Genomic DNA, 22,854 nt, shown 5'->3' on the forward strand with positions numbered 1-22,854 from the left:
CTGGCACCTGTGTCAGTACGATGGTAATCCAGAGGACAGTGTTGCGCGTGTTATGTGACGAGGCTGTGCCTCGAGGGAATACATTAGTGGGCACAAGCACTACCAGAGGTGTTGAAGCAATCTAGAGGATCAACTGTGCGAATTAGCAGAAGCTTGGTGTTTTTCGCCCTACTGTCGAGCGCATTGCAGCGTCGGGCATCCAGGTGGGATTGAAAGACTTGTCAACGCCATAACCATGCGAGGCAAGGCAGCCACCATGCCGCATGAGGCCCAAGACTGCGTCTCAGCCTCTGAGCCTCGAGCCTCTACCGCCGCTGCGCCACCCTTCCTCCTCTTTGCTTCAATCCAGACACAAGCCCTCAGGACAAGATGGTCAGGTCATCTCATACTGTCTCTTTGTAGATAGAGATATGAGCTCGTGTGGACCATGCAGGCCCGTCTCTCTGCTACCTGCCCACGACTATGTCCCACTTCTCACTCTTCAAACCCAAGCATTGGCCGCAGAGCTGCGAGATCTATTCTTTGAGACGATTCAGTTCAACTCTAGAACTGCCGTCGAGATCTTTGTTGATGCTCTCGACGAGTGCAAGGAAGAGGAGGTTCGCACCATCATCGCTGCCTTTGAAAGATGTGCAGCCGAAAGCATGGCTAAGGGGTCTCGAAATCTCAAGATCTGTTGGTCTAGCCGACACTATCCTCACATCAGCATCATCAACGGATTCGAGATCAGAGTCGAAAAGGAGAATCTTGGAGATATATCCCTCTATGTCCACCATCACATGGCCAGATCAGAACGCCAACAATCATTCCAGACTTTGGAAAAAGGGATTGTTGAAAAGTCCAACGGCGTGTTCCTTTGGGCAGTCCTCGTCGTCCACAGAATATGTAAACTTGCCGACAAAGGTCTTCCCGTTGCCCGAATCGAGAAAGTCATCCACGAACTGCCATCAGAGCTGAGCAAGCTCTATTCCGAGATCTTCTCGACACTCGACCCAGAGTTGGCAGAAGATAGTGCCAACCTGATGTACCTTGTATTGTACGCAGGCCGACCCCTTGATACCGATGAGCTTCGGATCGGACTCGAGTTTATGAGAAGTACCTATCCTTCTTCACTAGAAGGCTTTGCAAATTTGTCAGAGCAGGTGTCTTACTTTGGGAACTTTGTTACTGGACTTTCTGGAGGACTTCTTGAGGTAATCGACTCTGGCGTTCCTGTAGGGCCCCAAGGTCCTGATCTGGAGGAGTCATTCAGAGTCAAGGACTTCCCGTTTAGAAGGCAATCGGGGTCTCGATCCGATTCTCGAGAGCGATGGCATAGCGCCATGGCGCAAGTGAATTCGAAGCGCCCAATAGCTGACAGACAGAATATGTCCCCCGATGTGGAAACGAGATGCATCGTCCAGGTAATCCACGAAACAGTCCAGGACTACTTGATGAAAGACGGCTTGTGTCATCTCCCCGGAAGATCCTCGCCTGTGCCAATGGATTTTCGTGCAGGCTACCTTCATCTCTATCAAATGTGCAGTCGTCTAATGGCGACCGATGAGTTGAGCTGTGTTCTTTCGGGATCGCAATGCACGTCGTTACTTGGCTCGACTCCAGCTCTTGTCAAGTTAGGTTGGCGATGGTTGGGCACAACGATCGTCCACTACGTGATGGCATATGCTTTCTTGCACTTGAGTAACTCCCAATTCTTCGACGCGGCTGATCAGTGTGGACCTCAATGGGCCGTTCTCCGCCCAATTCTTCAACGGAACATGCATCCAGCCGCGATCAGGGAGACCATCTTCCGATGGGAATGTATTCGAGCGTACGACATGGCGGACAGCCGGAGTAAGCTCCCATTGAAATTTTCAGATTACTTCGAGACCATTGATAGAGACTTGTACCCTATTCTAGAGGCAACGAGTCTCAGGTTGGCAGATTTCGAATTCTGCGTCGCCCTGGGGCATGTGGCTCTCCTGGCCCTTCACCGGCACGGATACGCTTTTACGTGGAAAAGCCTGGTTGAGGTTATCTGCGCAGCAGCACATCATGGGACTGTGGAGGAACTGGGTGTCCTCTTGCGAACCTCCAACAACAAGCATTTAGGCTGGGATGGAGGGATACGGCCACTCTTGATGGCAATCCAATCACGCCGAGTGACGGCTGTGGAGATGTTACTGACCAATGGCGCCGTCGTCAACACCTCCAGCAAAGCGAAAGGGACCCCTCTGTTTCTGGCTATCGAGTCTGGTGATATCTCGATAGTTCTCACGCTGCTCAAACACGGTGCCAGCGTAACTCGGTCGACTGACGGCAAATCACCACTAAGCCTCGCCGCCTCCCTCGGGTACAAGGATATGGTAAACCTTCTACTAGAGTATGGTAGGGAGGAGCTGAGGAAGCCTTACATCTTGGAAAGGGCATCTCGCGCAGCGATGAAGCAAGGCCACCGAGAGATTGCTTTGATGCTCGCAGAAAAAGCACGTTCTTTCGACTCATCCAAAGAGAGCCCGCCACCAGGAGACCCGCCACCACCGGGAGATCACCGAAGCATACAAAAATTGGCCCTGTCTAGCGACACTGATTCAATCACAGAAGGCGATTTCTTTATTCCCGTCTCTCCAGTTCCAGGCGAGACGACGATTAATGGTGATGGGTAGGATCTGGGTCCCGATTCAGAATGCGGTACCCCACCTTTGATTGGCCACTATAACGTTAATATTTTCCCGTCCCGTATATTCCTATTTTGGAAAGATCCATATTTATACCCATTTGGCTATTATCTCGACTCGACACCAAACTACATGTTAAATCATGAACAAACACAATTAATCGCCTTTTTTCTCTCGCATCGCCGCCCTAGATTCAGCGGCGTTACAAGTCCCGAGATCCATAGAAAGAAAACTACCAAGCAATGTCCAGCTATGTATTTATGCAGTGACAGCCTAGGGCGGGCCGATTTCATATAGCTGGAACTATATATGCGCGTGGCTCGAACCATTGTCTTGCCGAGCATTTACTTTGATCTGGTGACAAAGACACTGTCAGTCTACGAGGGTGCTCCAAGACTCCTTCCAGTCAGGAGTGCTCTCACAGGACTGAGAAAGAGGATCTCAGTGAACAACAGGTAGGGTGGTGGACAAGGTGGGATAGTTGTACGCATGATCCTGGGCCTGGAAAAGCCTTGTCGCTGCCTGTCTGGCCACGCATCAGGAAGGGACCGCGCCCGAAGATCCAGTAGATGTGTATACACTGATACCAATTTTCGCAGCAGCACGTGTGAAACAGCAATCAATCGTGGAAGCAGCCAACAGATGACGTCTCCTTCTCTCCACATCTCAACTGACAACCGCGCCTCCTCGAGAGAAAATGAGAGAGGCGGGTACAAGAAATGGCAACGGGCTCAAATATGATCTTTCACGGGAGAAGAGAACGTGTGCGTCAAACGTAAGCTTTGCCGGAAATCATGCTCCGTCTTGATTCGCTCCATGGCTGTTTCTTTTCAATGTGTTTTGAGCTCTATTCCTTTGTCGTCTCGCCAAATTGAACAAGATGAAGAATAGAGAGCCGAACGAGAATTAGCTGCTTTCGTCCTCGATCGAAATCGTGCAATTTGCCTCACAGCACAAATAAACACCCAAGGCAATGTCAAATGCCGAGCAAGATATTTCACTTCGACATCTCAACCCCAGGCGAAATTGCTTTCGCGTTTGACTCCATTTCTGTTCTCTCCCGAGGCGAAGTTGTAGCAAAGTTTGATGACCGGCGAGGTTAGCTGTAGCCCCTTTTGACATTTTGACCACGACGACCACTCTATTCCCAGCCTGGACCCGGGCTGACCTGATGAAATCCACAGTCGGGTGATCGGGCCCGAGGCTCGGGGTAGGGCTTACTGACAGCCTCAGCCTTGTCCCGCTTGTCACAGGATTCATCGGGGTGTCAAGTCCCAAGCACCGTACGGAGTTCCCCAGGCCCTCATGCTACTCGTTCACTAGAGCTATCTGGTCAGCAAGGATCGCTACAGTTGGTGACAGCAGACAGCGCCGCACATCGGCCGATCGATTTTATTTTTGGCGATGCGGGGCAAGGTCTCGGTTGGCATCTGAAGGAGAATGGCCGTCTGCGCTCGCACGGTAGACTAGACTGCGGTTCACGGCGTTCGGTGGAGAGAGGGTCATCGAGGCACGACGTGGGAGTGTAGTGGGAGAAAAACAAGTACATGTGGGATAATTCGGCGGCCATGAACAAACAATAGGTAAGCTGTCTGCGTGAAGGGGAAACAAATATCGTGGGGAAGCGACTGGAGTACGAGGTACATGTTCACATTCCCAGGTGGCTGCATTGAGCTTTGGCAGATTTCCAAGTTTGCCCTCTCAAGCGGGAAAAGGTCAAACCACCTTGCGTGCAGGGGACCCCGCCACCTACGAGGAGTGGCCATTGATAGGCCTCACTAGCCTCACTAGCCTCACTAGCCCCCCGGAAGAACCTAGCATTGGGCAAAAAGAATTAGTTCCCCCGGTCCGACTTTCAGGCTGGAGATGCATCGCCCGCCACGGGCATGTGCTTTGCCCTGCAGCCCTGATGTTGCTCGACCCCCAGTGCCCAGTGCCCACCCACCAAGTGTTCAGCTGTTCGGTAGTGGTTGGTATGCCCATTATCTCCCTCCACATCACCCGCAGCTGCCGACCGCAGTTGCATCAACGGTTCCGTTGGACCCTTTCTTCGCTTTCTTTGTCGGATCTGATTGACAACTCGACAATCTCTACTGTTAACCTCTGCTTCGCAGATCTCCTCAACGTCTCCCTTCGTCCTCCTCCATAACTAACCTATTCCTCCTATCCATAGTATCCTTATCCGTCCTCCGCCGCCGTCCCCGCCTGTCAGACCTCCCTGCCTCTGCGGAGTCCTGCCCTACGTCCCCAGTCTGTCATATATGCAATCTCCGCAACGCTCATTTCGTGCATTGGAGACATAGCGACCCTCCGATCGTGCGCCCTCCTCTCGATCAGCCGCGTCTGACGCCCTACGATCTTTCAACGCGAAACAAGATCAGAATGCCCTTCTGCGGTGGGAAGAAGGTGGTGCAGCGCAAACTCGTCCTGCTGGGCGACGGTGCCTGCGGAAAGACCAGTCTTCTGAACGTGTTTACTCGTGGCTTCTTCCCGGTTCGTCCTCTGTCTCTGTTTTTGTTTTCAATGACACCTGAACGAAGCCTGGCCTGCTCCGAGGTACATACTGACGTTGCTGCCTCCCCAGACTGTCTACGAACCCACGGTCTTCGAGAACTATGTCCACGATATCTTCGTCGACGGTATCCACATGGAATTATCGCTATGGGACACCGCTGGGCAGGAGGAATTCGACCGGTTGCGATCCCTTTCGTACGATGATACTCAGGCCATCATGTTGTGCTTTAGTGTATGGCGTGCCCATCCAACACTTGTCGCCTCCTTCTGAGCGTTGAGCAATGCTGATAACGGCAATTTTGGTTCGCAGGTCGACAACCATGGTTCTCTCGAAAACGTGTCCACGAAATGGATTGCCGAAATAAATGAACATTGTCCCGGGGTCAAGATTGTCCTATGCGCTTTAAAATGCGACTTACGGGAAGAGCACGAAAAGGACGATGACGAGGAGCATGGGGCTCCCCCGAGACCTATGATTCAATATAACGAGGGATTAGAAGTTGCGCGACGCATCGGGGCGCTGCGATATCTCGGTAACGCCGGAAATCACGCATTATGACCATGTGGAAATCTAACAGGCTTGTTTTGACAGAATGCTCAGCTATGCGAAACCGCGGCGTAAACGAAGCCTTTACGGAAGCCGCACGAGTGGCATTACAAGTCAAACCGGCTCGGTCGAAAGACGACTCAAAATGTTCGGTAATGTGACGAAGTTCAGGTTCAATAGCACTGTCAACTTTTCCACCTTGGAGTTTCGCCCAGGTTTTCCTCCTGCTACTTCGAGTTTGCCCATCACAGCGGGCACTTCCCCATCCTCCCTCCTCCGGGAGTTACTATCTTGTGTACATACCCGTCGCTCTGGCTCCTTGCGCCTTTCGCCGCCTGTTTCGAAGCAAGAGAAAGATTTGTCGGTTCTTAGCGTTGCAGTATTTTTGGTTGAACCTTTTTGGAAAGCCCGGAGGCATTACGATCTGGCGTTTTAATGTTGGTTGAGTCCTAGAGTTTTGGACATTGCGATGAGACGACGGCGAGATGATTTGATCTGTAGCGGGACCCATTGGGACGGAGAATCAATCTGTCTCGGCCCAATCGTGCGCTTTGTACAGCGTTTCGGTCAAATGATGAGGCATCCTGGTGCAGCTCGAAATCTGATCCTCAGCACATGAAAAGTTTTGATAGATCTGTCAATCCCTGATGCCGTTGACCAATGGCTGACCATTACTCCTGCCTCTCTCTCCTGTGGCAGAGTACCCGGTATTACTTGGTGGAGCATCTTCATCGACCAAAACCCAGTCTTTGACACCTCCCTTCCAGTCCGCTAACCTCCCTTCCCGCACGGGCACAAGAACCACCCTCACATCGTCTCCTTCAATATAGCAGCTACTGTTCTCCGCATCGGCATTTTCTGATTGTCCGCCGAAAAACCCTGCCTCTTGCGTGACTTGACCTCCGAACGTGTTATTCGCCAGGTGTGCCTCTTTGCACCACTTTTCCTCTTCACTGCCTTGTTCCAGGACCCTTGCTTCTCCTGCTATCGTAGTTGATATTGAGCTGAGGGCAGACGTGTTCAGATTCAGGAGGAGAGCGGCAAGAGACGAGCGGGCGGCGGTAGCGGGCGGAGAGCCGGCTCGTTGCTCACCACCCACAGAGGTGGCTGTCGGCGGTCTGTGGGATACCCAGTCGTGCACCAGGATGGATACTTTGGGATTGTGCATCAGGTTCTGTGTCTTCATGGACTTTGCATTCGTGGTCATGATAATGACGGGGCCGTGGTGGTCGTATGAAGGCAGGAAAGTGTAGTTCATCAGGGACACATGGGGTGTTGGCGTGCCGGACTGGCTCAAGCCAATTGTTGCAAGATGGAGGAAACGGGCGTTCTTGAGGCATTGCGACACTTCCGGAGGTAAGGTCGTGGAAACGAGTGGGTTGGTGGTGGTGTTGGAGGCTTCATAGTTGAGGGGCGGATTGTGGGCGTCAGCCATGTCTTCTGCAGCTGCTTTTCTGAACAGTTTCTATCCACAAGTAGTTGAGACTGAGGGATACCCGTGAGGATATGGTCGAGATCTGTAAAGACGTATCTGACTTTGCAGGGAGGAAGGGATGTTCGCGTAGATCTCTCGAATCGACTTACGACAAAAAACGAGGTGGGATGATGGAGGCCGCCAAAACTCAAATTGTCACACATGCCTTTCGCTGGACCATTGGGCAGGTGGCACAAGGCATTTCTCCCCGCAGCGCCCGACTTGTCCACTATTAGTGGAAGCTTTCCCACCATTAAGGAGGAGGGCAGCCTAAAATGCCAACTGGGCCCAGGCTGTGACACCAGTGAGAGCTCCAAGTAGTGACGTCGATGGATGTTTCTCCCTCCCTGTTTGTCCTGGCTCATTTGCTTGCTTCTGCAGGGTAACCAGCTTCTCACTTCCAATCAACACGCATAAGCTGCCACACGCCTGCCACACTCTATCACCATCATCACACCTCCTCCTCCCTCTGCAGACCATTTTCCCCGCGTTCTGCTCAGAGCCACTCGAACCCCAGCCTTTCACGCCTAAACAATCAGCAACCTCTCCCACGCTGCCGTCGACCACTGGGGCTTTTCTCCGGCACAATAACCTCGTAGCTCCTCTGCTCGCGTGTTGCTTCGAGTCGTTGTTCTTTGCTGGACCTCGTCAAAACTCAGCAAGTCTGTGATATCGGCCAAAACAATACTCCTTTGACAGGCATTGCTCATACTCAGCCTCAGTTGCGACCTTATTCCCTTGTTTTTTTCGAGCTCAGGGACTTTGAATTTTGGCAACAATGCTCGCCCGCCGGCTACTACCCCTCTCTACTTCGGCCCAAACTCCCTCGCTCTTTCGCGCCTTTACGACGACGTCCCTGTTACGAGACCCTCCTCGCAGCCCTGCCCTGAGCGACCTGACCTCGGATGGTGCGGACGCCTTCAACGTCAAGCAGAAGGAATTCCGAGATGGGCTCGAGGCTGCCCGGAAGAGAAAAGAACAAGCTGACAGTCAGTTCCTTGATGCTTCTTCGTCTTCTTCTGATAGATCCCCCAGCCTTACTCTTGCTGCATCCCGTGTATCTGAAACCCTGGGTTTGGGCTCACTCTCTACCGCACCCCCTACAGAAGAAGCAAGACAAGCCGAGACCGATACCACCACAAAGCGAAGCGGAACTCTCTCTAGCCTCATCTATGGCACCCCCGAAGGCCAAAATCTAGACAAAGAGATGGAAAGATCGTTCTCCCAGGTGTTGGCTAGGGGCAAATACGTCCATTCGATCGTCTTTCACGATGTCAAACCCGACAAGGTCGACGACTACGTCGAGTTGGTGGGCAATTGGTATCCGAGGATGGCCAATGACCCGGAGAATAAGGTCCATTTGGTGGGAAGTTGGAGGACAGAAGTGGGGGATTGTGAAACTTTTGGTATACTGCATTCACCTTCAAAGTGTTCTTTCTAACATGGCGCTTGTAGTTCACATCTGGGAATATCAGCGCTACACGGGATACCATGCCTCGCTGCACAGCATCGCGCACCACCCCGAGTTCCCCGCTTTCGAGAAGAAATTACAGACTCTAATCACATCCAAGAAAATCTCTCTAATGCAGGAATTTTCATTTTGGCCAACTACCCCCCCTCGAAAACTTGGCGGCGTGTTTGAACTACGATCCTATACCCTGCACCCCGGAAACCTTCTGGAGTGGGAAACACATTGGCGGAAAGGACTCAAAGCACGCCGAGAAGTCATGGAAGGTGTGGGTGCTTGGTTTGTGCAGATTGGAGATCTGAATACCGTTCATCATCTATGGCAATTTGCCGATCTGGAGGAACGAAAGCTCCGACGTGAAATGTCGTGGGGCATCGAAGGATGGGGTGATACCGTGCACAAGACAGTTCCACTCATCCAGACCATGAAGAGCAAAATCCTGATTCCCATGCCGTGGAGTCCCGTGGGCTAAATGGTTCTGCAGACGGAGTGAGTGTGAGGGATTGATTCTTGGATTGGAGGGGGCATGATGAGGGAGGCCCAAAACATCGAGGACCATTATCTTAGGGGGGGGTTGTTTTCAGTAACAGTCAAGCAAAAGCGCCGCGCTGCCACACACCGCAGCCACCAGCAGAAGTCTAGGTCGACAATATAGATATTGGGTCGACTTGAGGCTGACTGGATTAATCCAAAGCCTCAGATATGACAGCCCGCCGCCATGAGAAGCAGTTCCAGGAAGGCGGTGTATACAACAAGGTCGGTAGTCCTCAATAGTAGCTCCACAGTGCTCTTGTTAACCCAACAAGTGGATGCGGAGTAGGCTTCCTTGTACCTATTAAACCACGCCCGTTGAAAAGTCCGCTTTGAGAGACGCATGATTGGAAGGAAGTTGGGGTATCGGGTCTGGCGCCAAGGAATTTGGGAGACTGGAATCTTTTTTCCCGCTGCAATGCCACCTCAACTTCTAGATGCGTACTTTGTGTAGTTACCAAGAGCCAAACTTTTACCCCCAGGAATGATGCTGAGTCGGGCAAGGGCTTCTGGGCTGTGCCATGGCTGCCGGCAGGATTTCCAGGTCTTCTTCGAGAATGGATTCTGTGGACCGGCTGTCACGCTGAGGAATCGATCAACGCCGTTATCCCTGCGTTGGCGAAGGACATTGGCACCGCGACAACATCTCAGACCTTTGTCCCGCAAAACTACGCTCCTCCAACACCATTCCCCTCCTGACTCTGACCTGCGGCAGACCAAATTGGAAAATGAACACACCTCCGCAGTCGACCTCGACCCGGAACAACTGGAAGTGTTGCAAGAGTTAGAAAAGGCCCTGGGGCGGCCCATAAATGAGGCAATCGACGAAGATCGAGCAGGCGGTACTTCCATAAAAGATATCTTCCCAGACAAGCAAATCGACCTGGACGATGCATCGGATGTGGTCGACGGCACGAGTGATGTGCTTGCTGCACTGCGAGCCTCTGGTGTGTCCGCTGAAGAGGTTGCACGAGAAGCGAGGCAGCTATACGGGGACAGGCTTCCTTCTGTGGCTCTGGGCCCCGAGGAGTTGAAGATGTACAAACGACTTTACGGAAATCCTATCTCAGTGTCCTATGAAGAGTTTCTCGATGAGGAGGAAGCAAGCCCCGTCACCGAAGTTCGAAACCAGCTCCTGGACCAGGACGGCGAGCCAATCGATTACCATTCAGAGCCAGCTCCTTTTGCACAAGTGGAAGTCATCCAAGAAGAGGAGTCCGCCGGCCATGTCCTAAAGCCTGCGCAAGGTGGCATTGGTCTTGGTCCGACCGGCGAGCACAATCCCGCTCTTTCGGCGTCTGCTGAAGAAAGAGCAGCGCAGATAGCTCGATTGCTCAATGGCGAGGTTGTCCAAGATTCTCAAAAGGGGGAGGACCAGGAGGAAATCGAGGCGGACGAGGATGAGCAAGATCAGAGTATGCGACAACATCCGTTCACTCGGCTTGGAAAGTTCGCAACTACACCTAGCAGCGTTCTCCTTTCTCAAGAAGACTTTGTCCAACCCGTGCAGAAAATCATGAGCGGCTACTCCAACAAGCATCTGAAAGAGATGTGCGAAAAGACCTTTGGAGGACCCGGGCTTCCTGATTCGCCATTGACACCCAGATCAGGACGATCGAGACAGCAGTTACCCATTCCTCTTGACGCTTCTCAACATTTGATGGGCGAGATGGAAGCGAACGCATTCATCACCACCATTATGCCACCCACGTACGCCGCCATCATGGCTGCTCTGGTTGAAACACGCAAGCGACTAGGCAGTACTTGGTTGAACAATCTGTTTGCGAAAGAAGGTGGACCACGAGTACTCGATGCGGGTGGTGGAGGGGCTGGTATTTTCGCCTGGCGCGAAATCGTCAAGGCCCATTGGGATTCGTTGCACTCGTCTGATCGCGACCCCGTTCCTCCACCCCCCCCGACGAAATCTGTCGTCCTCACTGGTTCAGATACGCTGAGACATCGGGCGGCCGCGCTTCTGGAGAATACAACCTTCATCCCACGTTTGCCCGATTATGTACACACCCGTGATGCGCCGACTCTGGAAGACGATCGACCTGCACAACAGCGAAAGCAATTCGACGTGATCATTGCACCCCATACACTCTTTGGATTGCAAGAAGATTACATGAAAAAGCAACACGTGCAAAACCTTTGGTCTATGCTCAGCCCCGAAGGGGGCGTTCTGATTTTAATCGAAAAGGGTATACCCCGAGGGTTTGAAGCGATAGCCGGGGCGAGAGAGCTGCTTCTCGAGAGGTACATTGCTGTCCCAGAAGGGCGAGTGACGGCATACAGCAAGTTGCACAATGCTGCAGAAGACATCCACACACGAGAAACTGGTATGATTGTCGCGCCGTGTACGAATCATGAAAAATGCCCAATGTACAATATCCCTGGTCTTTCAAAGGGGCGGAAGGACTTTTGCAGTTTTCAACAACGGTACATACGACCGAGCTATCTGCAGCGAGTTCTTGGAGCAAAAGATCGCAACCATGACGACGTGGATTTCTCGTACATTTCAGTGATGAAAGGGGAAGACCTGCGTCAGCGTCAAGTTCAATCCTGGCAGGGACTGGAAGATTCTCTTGCTGCCCCTCGCCATCCAGATCCGCAGCTTGCGGCACAGGATTCTCAGAATTGGACTCAACTCTCTCAGAATGGCTTTGAGGAGTTGCATCCAACCAGTAATCTCACTGATGCTCCCTCAATATTCGCAGACGCGGACAAAGTTCCTTCGACTTTGCCCTCTACACACAACCTTCCACGCCTGGTCTTTCAACCGATGAAACGTCGTGGCCATGTACTTCTAGACGTCTGCACACCTTCGGGAAAGATTGAGCGCTGGACTGTGCCCAAATCTTTCTCAAAGCAAGCCTATCGTGATGCGCGGAAGAGCCAATGGGGTGACCTGTGGGCTTTGGGTGCCAAAACACGTATACCGAGGTCCTTGAGGCTTGGTGGCGAAGACACGAAAGAGGCAAAGAAGGCGAGAGGACGCAAGGAGCGGTTGAGGCAGCAGGCAGAAGAGTTGATGGAAAAGATGCATGAGGAGCAGTTGGAGGAATTGGAAGACCAAAAGCAAATGGAACGGGCTTTCCGAGAGGGGAGAATCCCCAGTGAAGTCGACGATGATATCCACAGTGGGAATGCAGCAGGAAAGGCGTCCCGGCCGGGCAGGATCAGACGTGAAAAAGCCTCCAACGGTATTGAGAGCTTCACTTTTGACAATGTCGACCACGACGCCCTGAACCCGCCTCTCTTCCCCTCAACGACGAAAACCCGGACAGCGACCTTGATCTCACATCCTTTGTCCAAGCAATCACAGTCCTCCGCACCAGCAGACCAAGACGAACAGGGAGACCTTACCGTCGAAGAACTCCAGACCCTAAAGGAATGGGACGAGCAACTCACAGCAGGAGAGGATGCCGTGCCAACAAAAGGAGGGAGATCAGTCCGGCGATATTCCAAGTTTGCGCCCAGGGGCATGAAGACGGCGCCGAGGAAGAGCGGGAAATTCAGATGAGGAAAAACCCCTTCAAAAGGTCCCGGACAGAAGAGGTATAGAGCTGTACTAAGAATGTATAATATGTAGAGCTATATGTACGTGTAACGTGCCAGTGCTGGTGTCGGTGAATATAGACATCGAGTCTCCGCTTTGTATATTGTGTGCAACTAGTGTGTCTACTCACTGAGCTAAGTATCTATCTACCTACGTACCTACCTACCTACCTACCTACCTACCCGAGTATCAGGTTATGTAGCGCGTATATGTCACATACCTATATGGATGTGTGGTGGACACACACACACACAGCGAGGATCGTCACGGGATTTAGGTCGACTCGGATGGACGCCAGTATTATAATAAAGTGCTACGCGATACAGTACAAAGTACGTATACTGTCAATAGGTAGGTAAGTAGGCAGGTAAGTAATCCTGCCTTGAGACAGGCATGACAGCGTTCTATGATAACCACTATTATGCCAGCCATCCGATATCAGACCGGCCAGAGAAGAACACCTGTTGTCCTTTTTTCCTGCGGCATGCAGTCCTTCATGGGTGAGAAAAGAGATGGATCACATCTATGCATGTAAGGTCCCTTCATCCTGAACACCGAATGAATACGAGGCACGTCAAGCTAGAGCAAGTGTCCGCAATATCCGACTCTGCTTCACGGCCCACCACGCGTGAAATCCCCCGTCTGCTGAGACGGGCGTGTCCACGACGAAGCAGTCGCTCCAACTTGTCCCTCCATCGGCGGTGGCAGTCCCATGGCCTAGTGTGTTGGCCAGTGGGCCAGAGGAATCCATGTAGAACATCCTGATGGGCCGGGTCTCGTCGAGGACGTGGACCACGATGGTCACGGCCGCGAACATGAGCAGCGCGATGAATGCCAGGACCGTCATGCCGATCGCCCGACCAGGCATTTTGTGGCTTCTGGCCATGTCAACGCCGGTAATGCTATCGTACCTCAGATCGGGTTTGCGGCTCGCGGGCTGGTTCATTGCTAAGGCCTGGAGGAGCTGGGATGGATGTCTGAGAACTTCTGGGATCCAGCGCGACGAGAAAAGGAGGACAATGAGACCGTAAAGTAGGCCGACACCGCCAACAATGATCTCTGCGAGGACCATATAGGTCATCATGTTCGGATCGACGTCGTCACCCTCTGCCGAGTCACTGGACAGCAAACATGACTTCGGATACGGCATTGGCTCCGTCCCATCTGACCCAGGAACGGTGTTGTTCACCCACAGGTATTTCGAGTTGCAGCCGACTACAGTAGGTAGAGACTGTGCAAACGCGGAGCACGACTTCATATTGTGACCTGTCTTGTAACCCAGCATACATGGGCACTCTTCGCCAGAGATGGCAAATTCTTGGTAGGACGTGTCTCTGTCGTGGAGGAACAAAAGCAGTCCAAGGATAAGGCTGGCAAAGATAGCGCAGAGATCCACGAGAATCAGTAGGTACAGGATCCGGGGCATGGCGCGGGTGCCCAAGTATGTTTGCACGGATGTGAACATGATCACAATGCTGATGATGCCCGGGTAGGTATGGCCCTTCTCCCCCATTGTGATCTGAACCAGAACCGCGAGCAAGGCTCCCGCACGTATAGTCGACCACCCTAACCCGATGATGCTAGTGATCAAGGCGCAGTGACCCAGACCGCCATGCTTGTTGCGCTCATCCAACAACGAGATGGTGGTGCTACTGCTGGAGCTTAGACCTCGCTGGTGTAGTGGCTGATAACCTTTCGGGTCTGTGGGCGGGTAAAGAGGAATCGCGACGTGACTATCGCTGAATCGTCGCACCTTTGGCTCCCACGACTTGTATGATGCTTGAACTCCCAGGAATCCTAGTATGATAGAGAGCGTAACGCTTGCTAGTACCCAAGGCCACGGGGTTGGTTGATTGATCCAATCGGCATGTAGGTCTGACGTGTGCGTTTGGTTGAGAAACCCATGTAAGATAGCCTGGGAGGTATTTAATGTGCTTGACATCTCCGTCGATCCTGGAAGCGCGCCGAATTGCGATCGTGCTGCCTCAAGTCTCTGTGTTCGGACACGTCCCTATCCTGTCACATGAAATCGTAAGTAGGCTTTGTAACGCATATAGCAGGACAGACCTTCTCTCTAGATATATCCCGAGGGCACACACTTCCATCAGGCTCTAGGCGCCAATTGTTGACTGCGCGTCGGCAGAAAGCGACGGGCCAAAATAAAGCCAAATGCTAGGCTGCGCCTTGCTGAGGACCCTTGAAATTCGGCCGCCTTGACAACCCTTCCCTTTGAAGAAATGAATCAACCAGAGCTGTTAAACCCCCAGAAGCCCATCCGCGATGGTTGCTGCGACGAGGCCATTCCGCAACAATACGGACGTTGGGCAAACCACGACTTGTCTAGCATGGACAGTTGCCATGGAGTCACTCTTCTGCAGGCCACATGCCTTTTCGCAGCCCAACACGAGTCCTTGAATAGCCATTGCCAGTCTCTGCAAGTGAGTTCGCTACGGCCAATGAGAAACGGTGCCACTGTCCAGCCTCACCCGTATATGCAGCCACTTCCGCCTGGGAGCTGAAATATTGAGAGTTTTGGCAGATTTCGGTGACTTGCCTGGAGCACTTCATTGGCATCTGCCTCGTATTTTGACGGAGTGAGGTCCAACATCACCCCGGCTGGCATGCATTCGGCCATCCATTTCAGGGGTAGGAAGAAGACTGTGTTTGACAGATGGCGGTAAGAGCTCATTCCTGCACAGCTCTCTTGCACTTGGATTTACCGAGACATGAGTATCATGGATATAGTCGACCCACCTTGCTTGCTACCGACGAGGAAAAGGAGTATTGAACTGGGAAAAGAGCAAGCGAGCAGCGACTGGTTGGTGAGGTCGATTGTGGTGGGCGCTCGAAAGTAGGCAGCGCAGTCTGACTAATCCACCGTAGTGAGTACGGAGAAGCATTTATAGATGGAGTGCAGTGACAGCTGCTCTTCATCTGCGCCTTGTCTGGCAAGTCTGGCTTTCTCTACAGCTGGTTACCCTTGTCACTTCAACTCCGAAGCTCGTTAGATCTCTAACAATCTTCTCTTTTCACTCTCCCCTGAATGAAGCGAAGTCGATCCGATGCTCCACGATGCCGCCGGAGTCCTCCCAAAGTTGCAGCTAACGAACGGCATGCCTAGGAACAATGCTGCGCCCAAGCGGCGGAGCTCCGTCACTTTCCCACCTGCCGAACTCTCTATGTACCGAGTATTGTAGGTGGGGTTTGAGATGTGGATCAATCCAGGACGACAGTAAAAGTACACCCCTGGGCCCCGACAAAGATGTGTCTTGTTTGTCTACACAAGGAGTCACTGCAGTGTGTTGATTCTGGGCTTTGGCCTGGCAGAAATCCCTGGTCGAGCAGTACTTGATCGTCACAATTGTCGCCAGGCTCTTTTGCAAAATGTCCAGCCAATCCCAGCAAGGCCAGGATGTCTCAGTCCAGATAGGCAACTTGCAGGTCCAGGGGCTGATCAACAAAACCCAAAAGGTTGCAAATTACCTTGGTATCCAGTATGCGACCATTCCGGCAAGGTTTCGCCAGTCCAAGCTCGTGGATCTCTCAGAACGGAGTGGAGTCCTCGATGCTACTCAATACGGACCCAGATGTCCCCAGATCACGGCAAACCGACCGGAAACGGCCCACCTATATGAGGGTGTGCGACGCAGTTCTGAGTATCCCGTGGACGAATTCGGATGCTTGAGGCTCAACATCTATGTTCCCAAGGGTAGCCATGGTCCGTTACCGGTGTTGGTTTGGATCCATGGAGGAGGATTTGTGTTTGGAGACGGCAACTCCGAATTCGATGGAAACTACCTTGTCGAGCATGCTTTGGAAAGCGGGAAGCCCATCATCTTCGTGGCAATGAATTACCGACTCGGATTTTTTGGATTCCTCGCTTCCGAGGAGTTAAGGGCAGAAGCGACTGCGAGCGGCGAAATTCCCTATGCAAACATGGCAATGCATGATCAACGGGTCGCCCTTCTGTGGATACAAAAGCACATTCACTACTTCGGCGGGGATCCCTCCAATATATGCATTGCAGGTGAATCAGCAGGTGGGTGGTCGGTCCTCGCTCACCTGCGATCAGACGTGCCGGTGTGTCAGAGAGGCATTATCTTGTCGAGCCCGAACCTAGATTTTCCACAGCCAGAAGAGGCTCAAGCCTCTTTTGATGAACTTGTCGCCAGCACGGGGATTTCTCCTAACGCGTCTGCTGAGGAGAAGCTCACTGCCCTACGTGCCTTGGACTCGATGGAAATAGTACGTCTGATGCTTCCGCGTTTCGCCACACCACTCTGGGACGACAAATGGTTTGTGTATCAAGATGGCAACAGGCCTATTGCAGGCCCTGCACCCTTCGCGCCGTGGGTTAAGGGCGTTGTTGCGGGATCCACCAAGCACGAAGCAGCACTGTTTGGGGCCATTCAATGGCGAACTTGGTCGTCCCAGCAATTTGTGGACCGTGTGAAGTCTGCTTTCTCGACCGCCGAATTAGCCCAAGAACTCATGGATGCCTATGGCATCTCTTCAACGGCGCCAGCCGAGACATGCCTCGAGGGGTTCATTGCTATGATTACCGACAGCATCTTCTCTGGGTTGCCCTTTATCATTGCTGAAAACCCCTCGGAATCCTCACCAATCAGTCTCTATAGGTTCGAACAGACCGACACCTTCAGCCAAAGCCCGCTCAAAGGATACGCATATCATGTGCTGGACAACTCGTTCTTCTGCCGACTACCAGCCGTTGCGGGACCCAATGCCGATCCGGAGGCCAGAGAAACAGCGAATAGACTTTCTGCGGCGATCATCGATTTTACACACGGATCACAACCTTGGGAGACGTACAGCACCAAGAAAAGGATCATGGTGTTCAACGGCACGAAGAGCGGCATTGTGGAGGTCAAGGAAGAGGACCGTTGGAGGCGGGTTACCATGTCGGGCGACCTGGCCAGGGCGAAAGGGACGTGGAGGTCTGGAAACAAACTGGTGGGCATCCGGCATAGTTCGATGGATTGAGCGTGAGTGGGTAGATATGAGCCCGACGACACCGTGATGATTTCTCTATGGCAAGACAGTGGCATGATTATGTGACGTTGTTACGGATTGACAGAAGGACACAGACTATAGCTCTGGCTTTTTCTTGCCATAGCTGTCGTACCAAATGAAATGCCATGCGATGCGTGCACAGACCTACGCCTTGCGCTTGATTGCTCCGATCTATTCATTCTTTTTCAACGGATTCTTCTTGCCCCAAGGCCACGCCCTCTCCTCGGGCAGCTCGCGGGCGATCCACCTCAGAATCGCTGCGTTTGTCTCCTGCGGCGCCTCCAAAGCCACCCAGTGACCGGCACCGATACTCACCGTGGTCAGCCTCCGACAGTAGCTCTTCATGGGGTCGCAGATGGTTGAATTGTGCGTGCCGACGACGGCGTCATTCAGGGCCTCGACGAACAGCACGGGAACGGACACGACGCCCTCGTTGACGGACCAGTCCTCGCACCACTGCAGGTTGGCGTCGTCGTTGAGGTTGTATGCAGTCGGGGCCCAGAATCCGCCGCTGGTAAATGCTTCGACCAGGGCCTTGTGCGTCTCCTCGTCCACCAGACTCTCACCCAGATCCTCGGTCTTGGGGAGGGATTCGGCACCATCACCATCTGTGAACCAGCCGCCGTTCTTGGCCACGTTGGCCGTCAAGGCCGGTTTGTCCCTGTCCTGCTCGACGTCCGCGTCCGGGCGGCGCGCGTAGACGAATCTCAGGAATCCCTCGACGTGCGTGTCGAAGAAGTCGATCGCTTTGGCGTAGTTGTCCGGGTCCTGGTAGAAGGTGTGGTGCGACCACTGGGCGTGCGGGTACTCGGCCTCAGGGTAGAGGTCGCGGTTCGCGTACTTGAGGAGCTCGGGCACGCCCATCTCGAGCGTGCGGTAGGGGACTGCCATGGCGACCACCCCGAGGCAGACTTCCGGGTTGTGCGCCAGCAGCGCCCACACGACGCCGGCGCCCCAGCCGTGGCCGATCCAGACGGCCTCGCTTCGTCCCACGTGCCTCAGCAGCTGCAGCATCTGCGCCACCACCTTCTCCAGCGCGTACTCGCCCTTTTCCTGCCTCTTCGGCCCCGACGCCCCGTACCCGGGCATGTCGGGCGCGACAACGCGGAAGCCCAACACCGAGAACCCCCGCAGCTGCGCGGTCCATGTCGCTGCTATGGCGGGCCAGCCGTGCACGAAGACCAGGAGCGGGCCATCCGCGGGGCCGGCGTCGAGGTACGAAATGGTCTTGTCGTACTTTGTGAATTCATGCCGCGAGATCCCTTTCTCTGCCGTCGGGGAGGTCGACGTCGACGTTGTTGTTGTCGATATTGGTGGTGGTGGTGGTGGTGGTGGTGGCGGCGTCGTCGTCGTCGTCATCACGATTGTAAATCCACTTGGGTTACCACCACGGCTCTTGGGGGTTGATTGTGAATCTTAATCAATCGCACGTCTGCTCCTGACTGCGGAAGAAGGATCGAGTGTGTGGTTTGAGGGAGGAGGCCTTATATATACCGGTTGACATTGATTCTGTCCTCAATGTATAGTAGAAGTACGTCTAGGAAACACCCTTCTCCGCCATCTGCCTCGTTAGCGATATATAGCACACGGTACCCTGTCAGAGGAGACATGCTAGTCTCCAGACTCACCTGCATGGGTATTGCCCCTCTGCTAGGTAGGTACATACATATAGAGGCAGGTAGGCTGTTAGGTAGGTAGGTAAGTGCATTACCTCCCCGCTCGACCGACCCCATGCCCAGCTCGCTTTTACAACGTTGGAATGGGGCGGAGTATACGCGAAGACATCTGACAAGGTCGCATTGCATGGACGGAGTATGCGGGCATGTACTCGGTAGGTATCCCCAGTGTCCCCAACAAGTCTGACCGCGTTTCCCTTGACTGCGGGGACCCCGCTTAGGGAGGATGTGTTCTGTGAGATATTATCAACAGAAAAAAAATCCAAATGCCGAGAGGGTGGGAGAGGGTGGAGAAGTTAAGATAATTGTGGAATAAGGGATAAAATCTACCTACCTATGTACTTAGCCTGAAGATAGATATCGCTAGGCGTGAATATCTGTTTTCGTGCCCCCGGAATCCAGCCCTCTCTGCTCGCAAAGGACAGACACTCCACGTGGGCAAACGAGAGGAATGTTTTGCTTTCCTTCCTACATCTTACCAGATGGCTCCATCTCTACACTTTACGACACAATCTTGGTTTACAGACGTCACAGGAAGATCTATCTCGAGTTCAGAATAGAAACAAAGTGACCGAGACGGTGGTTCTCTATTCTGTGTCCGTGTGATTGCCTCTTCATGAATCCGAAATCATTTGCTCTCGCGAGTAAACATGCTCGCGTGCGTCCTTTCAAGAGAAACATCTACCCCGTCTATCGCAGGGGTTTGATCGGTGTCTGTCTGGTGAACCTGACTTTTGCCAGTAACTGTCCATGTTGAGGTTCATTTCTCCTAAGCCTCAGTCCGTCCATCATCTCCGCCCAAAGTCATTGCCATCAGAATGCCGGTCCTGGGTCTCTCGCACACTTTATGCGAGTGAAAAGTTCTTCTCCTTCTTCCAACCCTCAACCATCAATACCAACGTCTTTGTCGCTGGCTTTTCCTGCATTTCTCTCGGCAGTGTCCGTGGAAAGTCGACCGCTGCCTGTCTTAACGCGGCAATGCCCGCGGCGCCGAAAAACAACACAAATCGTTCGATCGCATTGTTCTCGAGCATGCTCTTCAACAGCACTAGATGGCTGGTCTGCACCTCTTGTGGAGGCGTATTGGCAATGTGCGCGAGACTGGCCCAATAGTGCACCGGTGGCCAGGGGTTGGAGACTTTGGCTTTGGAAAAGTTGCGGAGAGCTATCGACGCGTAGCCCACCCCCAGTCCTGTGAGGTGGTCGTAGTGCTTGTTTTCATTCACAAACGCTTTCTTCGAGTCGGGGTCATCAGTGATTCTATCAAGTCGCCACCCGAGTCGGTGTTTGCCCGCCGCAGTGGACTCGCGCCCGGAGATACCGAACAGAATCGGGGCCGTCGCGTGGAATTTGCTCATGAGTATGGAGATGAGCGAGACACTGGTTGGCTTGGAAGGCTGTGACGGATCGGCAGTGGATGGGACATTTCGGGGGAATTGTAGCTCAGGCATCGAGAAGATCTGGGCAACCAGTGTGCCAATGGGTTCGGCAGCCTTGGGGTTGACCGCACACTCACCAACGAAACCACTGATAACCGCCTTGCTGAAGATGGAGAGTAGGTACAGCGCCAGGGATGGGATCGTTGTCGTACCATTGTCCCCTAGATTGAGATGTGCTGGTAGGTACTCGCTGACCGATACGGGAGGCGAGGGTCGATCCCTGAAAGCCTGTTGTAACGTGAATCTAACGCGGTCATGCTGCCATTGTTAGTCGGAGAACCTGGTGGATCGAGGCAATATACTCGTCACTTACTGCCTTTTTGTTTCCAACCTTGTCATCGGTCAATTGCCCTACGCTGGTTCGAATTGCCCTTCGCATGTCGCCTACATGAGGCTTCAAGGCTGGATCCTTCTTAGCCGCGACCCAGAAGTCGGAACGGAACTTTTTCAGCTTTTTGTGGAGAACCAGGTAGTTGGCATGTTGTACCTCCACCTCCGAAGCTGGATTGATGCCTCTGTCCTGAGTACGGGCAGCGGGTTGCGGTGGTGCAGCTTTGACCGGTGCAGCTTTCTCGGCTTCCTGTCTCCGCAAAGCAGCTTCTTCCTCGGCTTTAGCTTGCTCCTCTCGTTGCCTTTGCTCGGCTGCTTCCTTTTCCCTTCGTTCATTTTCAGCTTCTTCAGCTTTTTGTTTTGCTTGACGCTCTGCTTCAAGGCGGACACGCTCTTCGTGTTCCAGGCGCTCTTTCTCTTCACGAGCTCTTCGCTCCAGTTCGGCCCGTTGTCGTTGACGTTCCTTCTCCTGGGCCTGTGCTCGTGCCTCTGCCTCTGCCCGTCGCTGCCTTTCCTCCTCCTCTACCCTCCTTCGCTCTTCTTCCTCACGTCTCTGACGATCCTCTTCCTCTTGCTTGATGTAGGCCTGAAGAACAGCCTCGGCTTGTTTCCGGACAATTTCATGCTGAGCTTTGGCGGCATTGAGTTCTATTCGATGAGCCTCCGCTTGTGCTGATTCCCGAGCGTCGAGCTCTTCCTGCTCTTGGCGTTTCTGGTAGGCATGAAGTTTGGAGCGTTCAATCTCGTGCAAATGAATTTGACTGAGAGCACGTTCTAATTCCCACTGTAGTTGCCTTGATGGGCTGTCGTCGGTCCTTCGACCTCGAGGACTGTCTCTGACTAAGGGCGATGAAGAGTGAAGCCTCGCCTGACCCATTTTAACGACACGTGACTCTGAATTTTCCGCTGCCACCCCAAGTTGACGCGCTCAAAGAATGTTGGGGAGACAAGACACGTGAATGGTGTGTTCAGAGTATCTCCCAGTCTTAGACGAGGACAATGGCGGAGACGAGCAGACAGCCTTGAGACCCGGTTCACAAATATGGAGGGTGGGACGTTGGGGCCGATCTGGACACACAAAAAGCGCGACGCGAGGGTTGTAAGGAGGTAACAGCAGATAAAAGTTCTATGCCGAGGTCAAGGCTGACACTCTGTCCAAGACGCGTTAATGCTTAGTCCATCCCGGTAGGATAAAGATAAAGTACTGTTCCGGTCGAGGTTGAAAGAGCTCCAGGTCTGCGTAGCGTCAAAGGAGAGTCGCAACAATGACGGGAGGCGTGGTAATGACGGCACCGAAGGTCGGACAAGGGAGTGACAAGGCTAATTGACGATAGATGGAATGTGTGAGACGTGAGCACTGCTGATGCCAGAGTTTGAAGTTTCATGAGAGGAACTCTCAGTGAGAGGAGCACAGGTGCACCAGTAGTGCAAGTCGGGGACTCGGTGACAAGCTCCAGTCCAGAAACTCCGACAAGGGTTTCAGTTTACCCATAAGGCACGCATGGTGGAGTGGTCTAGGTGCCACCCAGCTGGCCCTCGCCCGGGGGATGTGCGCCAAACCCGCCAGGCCCCGAGGCTTGCCTAGTTGATGGGCTACTAGCCGGTACTAGGCCCGCCCATGGAGCCAA

The 22,854-nt window shown here is 53.2% G+C and overlaps 9 protein-coding genes across 9 annotated transcripts; 5 read left to right on the top strand and 4 right to left on the bottom strand.

Moving 5' to 3' along the window:
- Positions 1-410: 410 nt before the first annotated feature.
- Z517_05542 (uncharacterized protein) lies at positions 411-2,645 on the top strand (the record flags this gene model as incomplete). The annotated part of the gene is made up of 1 exon (XM_013430869.1): positions 411-2,645. One exon carries the CDS (start codon positions 411-413, stop codon positions 2,643-2,645), a length of 2,235 nt encoding a protein of 744 aa, XP_013286323.1.
- Positions 2,646-5,039: 2,394 nt separating this feature from the next.
- Z517_05543 (uncharacterized protein) lies at positions 5,040-5,879 on the top strand (the record flags this gene model as incomplete). Its single annotated transcript, XM_013430870.1, has 4 exons — positions 5,040-5,150; positions 5,242-5,403; positions 5,482-5,704; positions 5,764-5,879. 4 exons carry the CDS (start codon positions 5,040-5,042, stop codon positions 5,877-5,879), a joined length of 612 nt encoding a protein of 203 aa, XP_013286324.1.
- A 476-nt stretch (positions 5,880-6,355) lies between these two features.
- Positions 6,356-7,153, bottom strand: Z517_05544 (uncharacterized protein; the record flags this gene model as incomplete). The annotated part of the gene is made up of 1 exon (XM_013430871.1): positions 6,356-7,153. The coding sequence occupies one exon, from the start codon at positions 7,151-7,153 to the stop codon at positions 6,356-6,358; it is 798 nt and encodes a 265-aa protein (XP_013286325.1).
- An 817-nt stretch (positions 7,154-7,970) lies between these two features.
- On the top strand, positions 7,971-9,132 carry Z517_05545 (uncharacterized protein; the record flags this gene model as incomplete). Its single annotated transcript, XM_013430872.1, has 2 exons — positions 7,971-8,598; positions 8,648-9,132. The coding sequence occupies 2 exons, from the start codon at positions 7,971-7,973 to the stop codon at positions 9,130-9,132; spliced, it is 1,113 nt and encodes a 370-aa protein (XP_013286326.1).
- A 546-nt stretch (positions 9,133-9,678) lies between these two features.
- On the top strand, positions 9,679-12,714 carry Z517_05546 (uncharacterized protein; the record flags this gene model as incomplete). Its single annotated transcript, XM_013430873.1, has 1 exon — positions 9,679-12,714. One exon carries the CDS (start codon positions 9,679-9,681, stop codon positions 12,712-12,714), a length of 3,036 nt encoding a protein of 1,011 aa, XP_013286327.1.
- Positions 12,715-13,324: 610 nt separating this feature from the next.
- On the bottom strand, positions 13,325-14,692 carry Z517_05547 (uncharacterized protein; the record flags this gene model as incomplete). The annotated part of the gene is made up of 1 exon (XM_013430874.1): positions 13,325-14,692. One exon carries the CDS (start codon positions 14,690-14,692, stop codon positions 13,325-13,327), a length of 1,368 nt encoding a protein of 455 aa, XP_013286328.1.
- A 1,442-nt stretch (positions 14,693-16,134) lies between these two features.
- Z517_05548 (uncharacterized protein) lies at positions 16,135-17,751 on the top strand (the record flags this gene model as incomplete). The annotated part of the gene is made up of 1 exon (XM_013430875.1): positions 16,135-17,751. The coding sequence occupies one exon, from the start codon at positions 16,135-16,137 to the stop codon at positions 17,749-17,751; it is 1,617 nt and encodes a 538-aa protein (XP_013286329.1).
- A 201-nt stretch (positions 17,752-17,952) lies between these two features.
- Z517_05549 (uncharacterized protein) lies at positions 17,953-19,140 on the bottom strand (the record flags this gene model as incomplete). Its single annotated transcript, XM_013430876.1, has 1 exon — positions 17,953-19,140. One exon carries the CDS (start codon positions 19,138-19,140, stop codon positions 17,953-17,955), a length of 1,188 nt encoding a protein of 395 aa, XP_013286330.1.
- Positions 19,141-20,302: 1,162 nt separating this feature from the next.
- On the bottom strand, positions 20,303-22,103 carry Z517_05550 (uncharacterized protein; the record flags this gene model as incomplete). The annotated part of the gene is made up of 2 exons (XM_013430877.1): positions 20,303-21,154; positions 21,210-22,103. The coding sequence occupies 2 exons, from the start codon at positions 22,101-22,103 to the stop codon at positions 20,303-20,305; spliced, it is 1,746 nt and encodes a 581-aa protein (XP_013286331.1).
- Between the last annotated feature and the right edge of the window lie 751 nt (positions 22,104-22,854).

This window comes from Fonsecaea pedrosoi (assembly GCF_000835455.1).
Source record: "Fonsecaea pedrosoi CBS 271.37 unplaced genomic scaffold supercont1.3, whole genome shotgun sequence".
Classification (NCBI taxonomy): domain Eukaryota; kingdom Fungi; phylum Ascomycota; class Eurotiomycetes; order Chaetothyriales; family Herpotrichiellaceae; genus Fonsecaea; species Fonsecaea pedrosoi.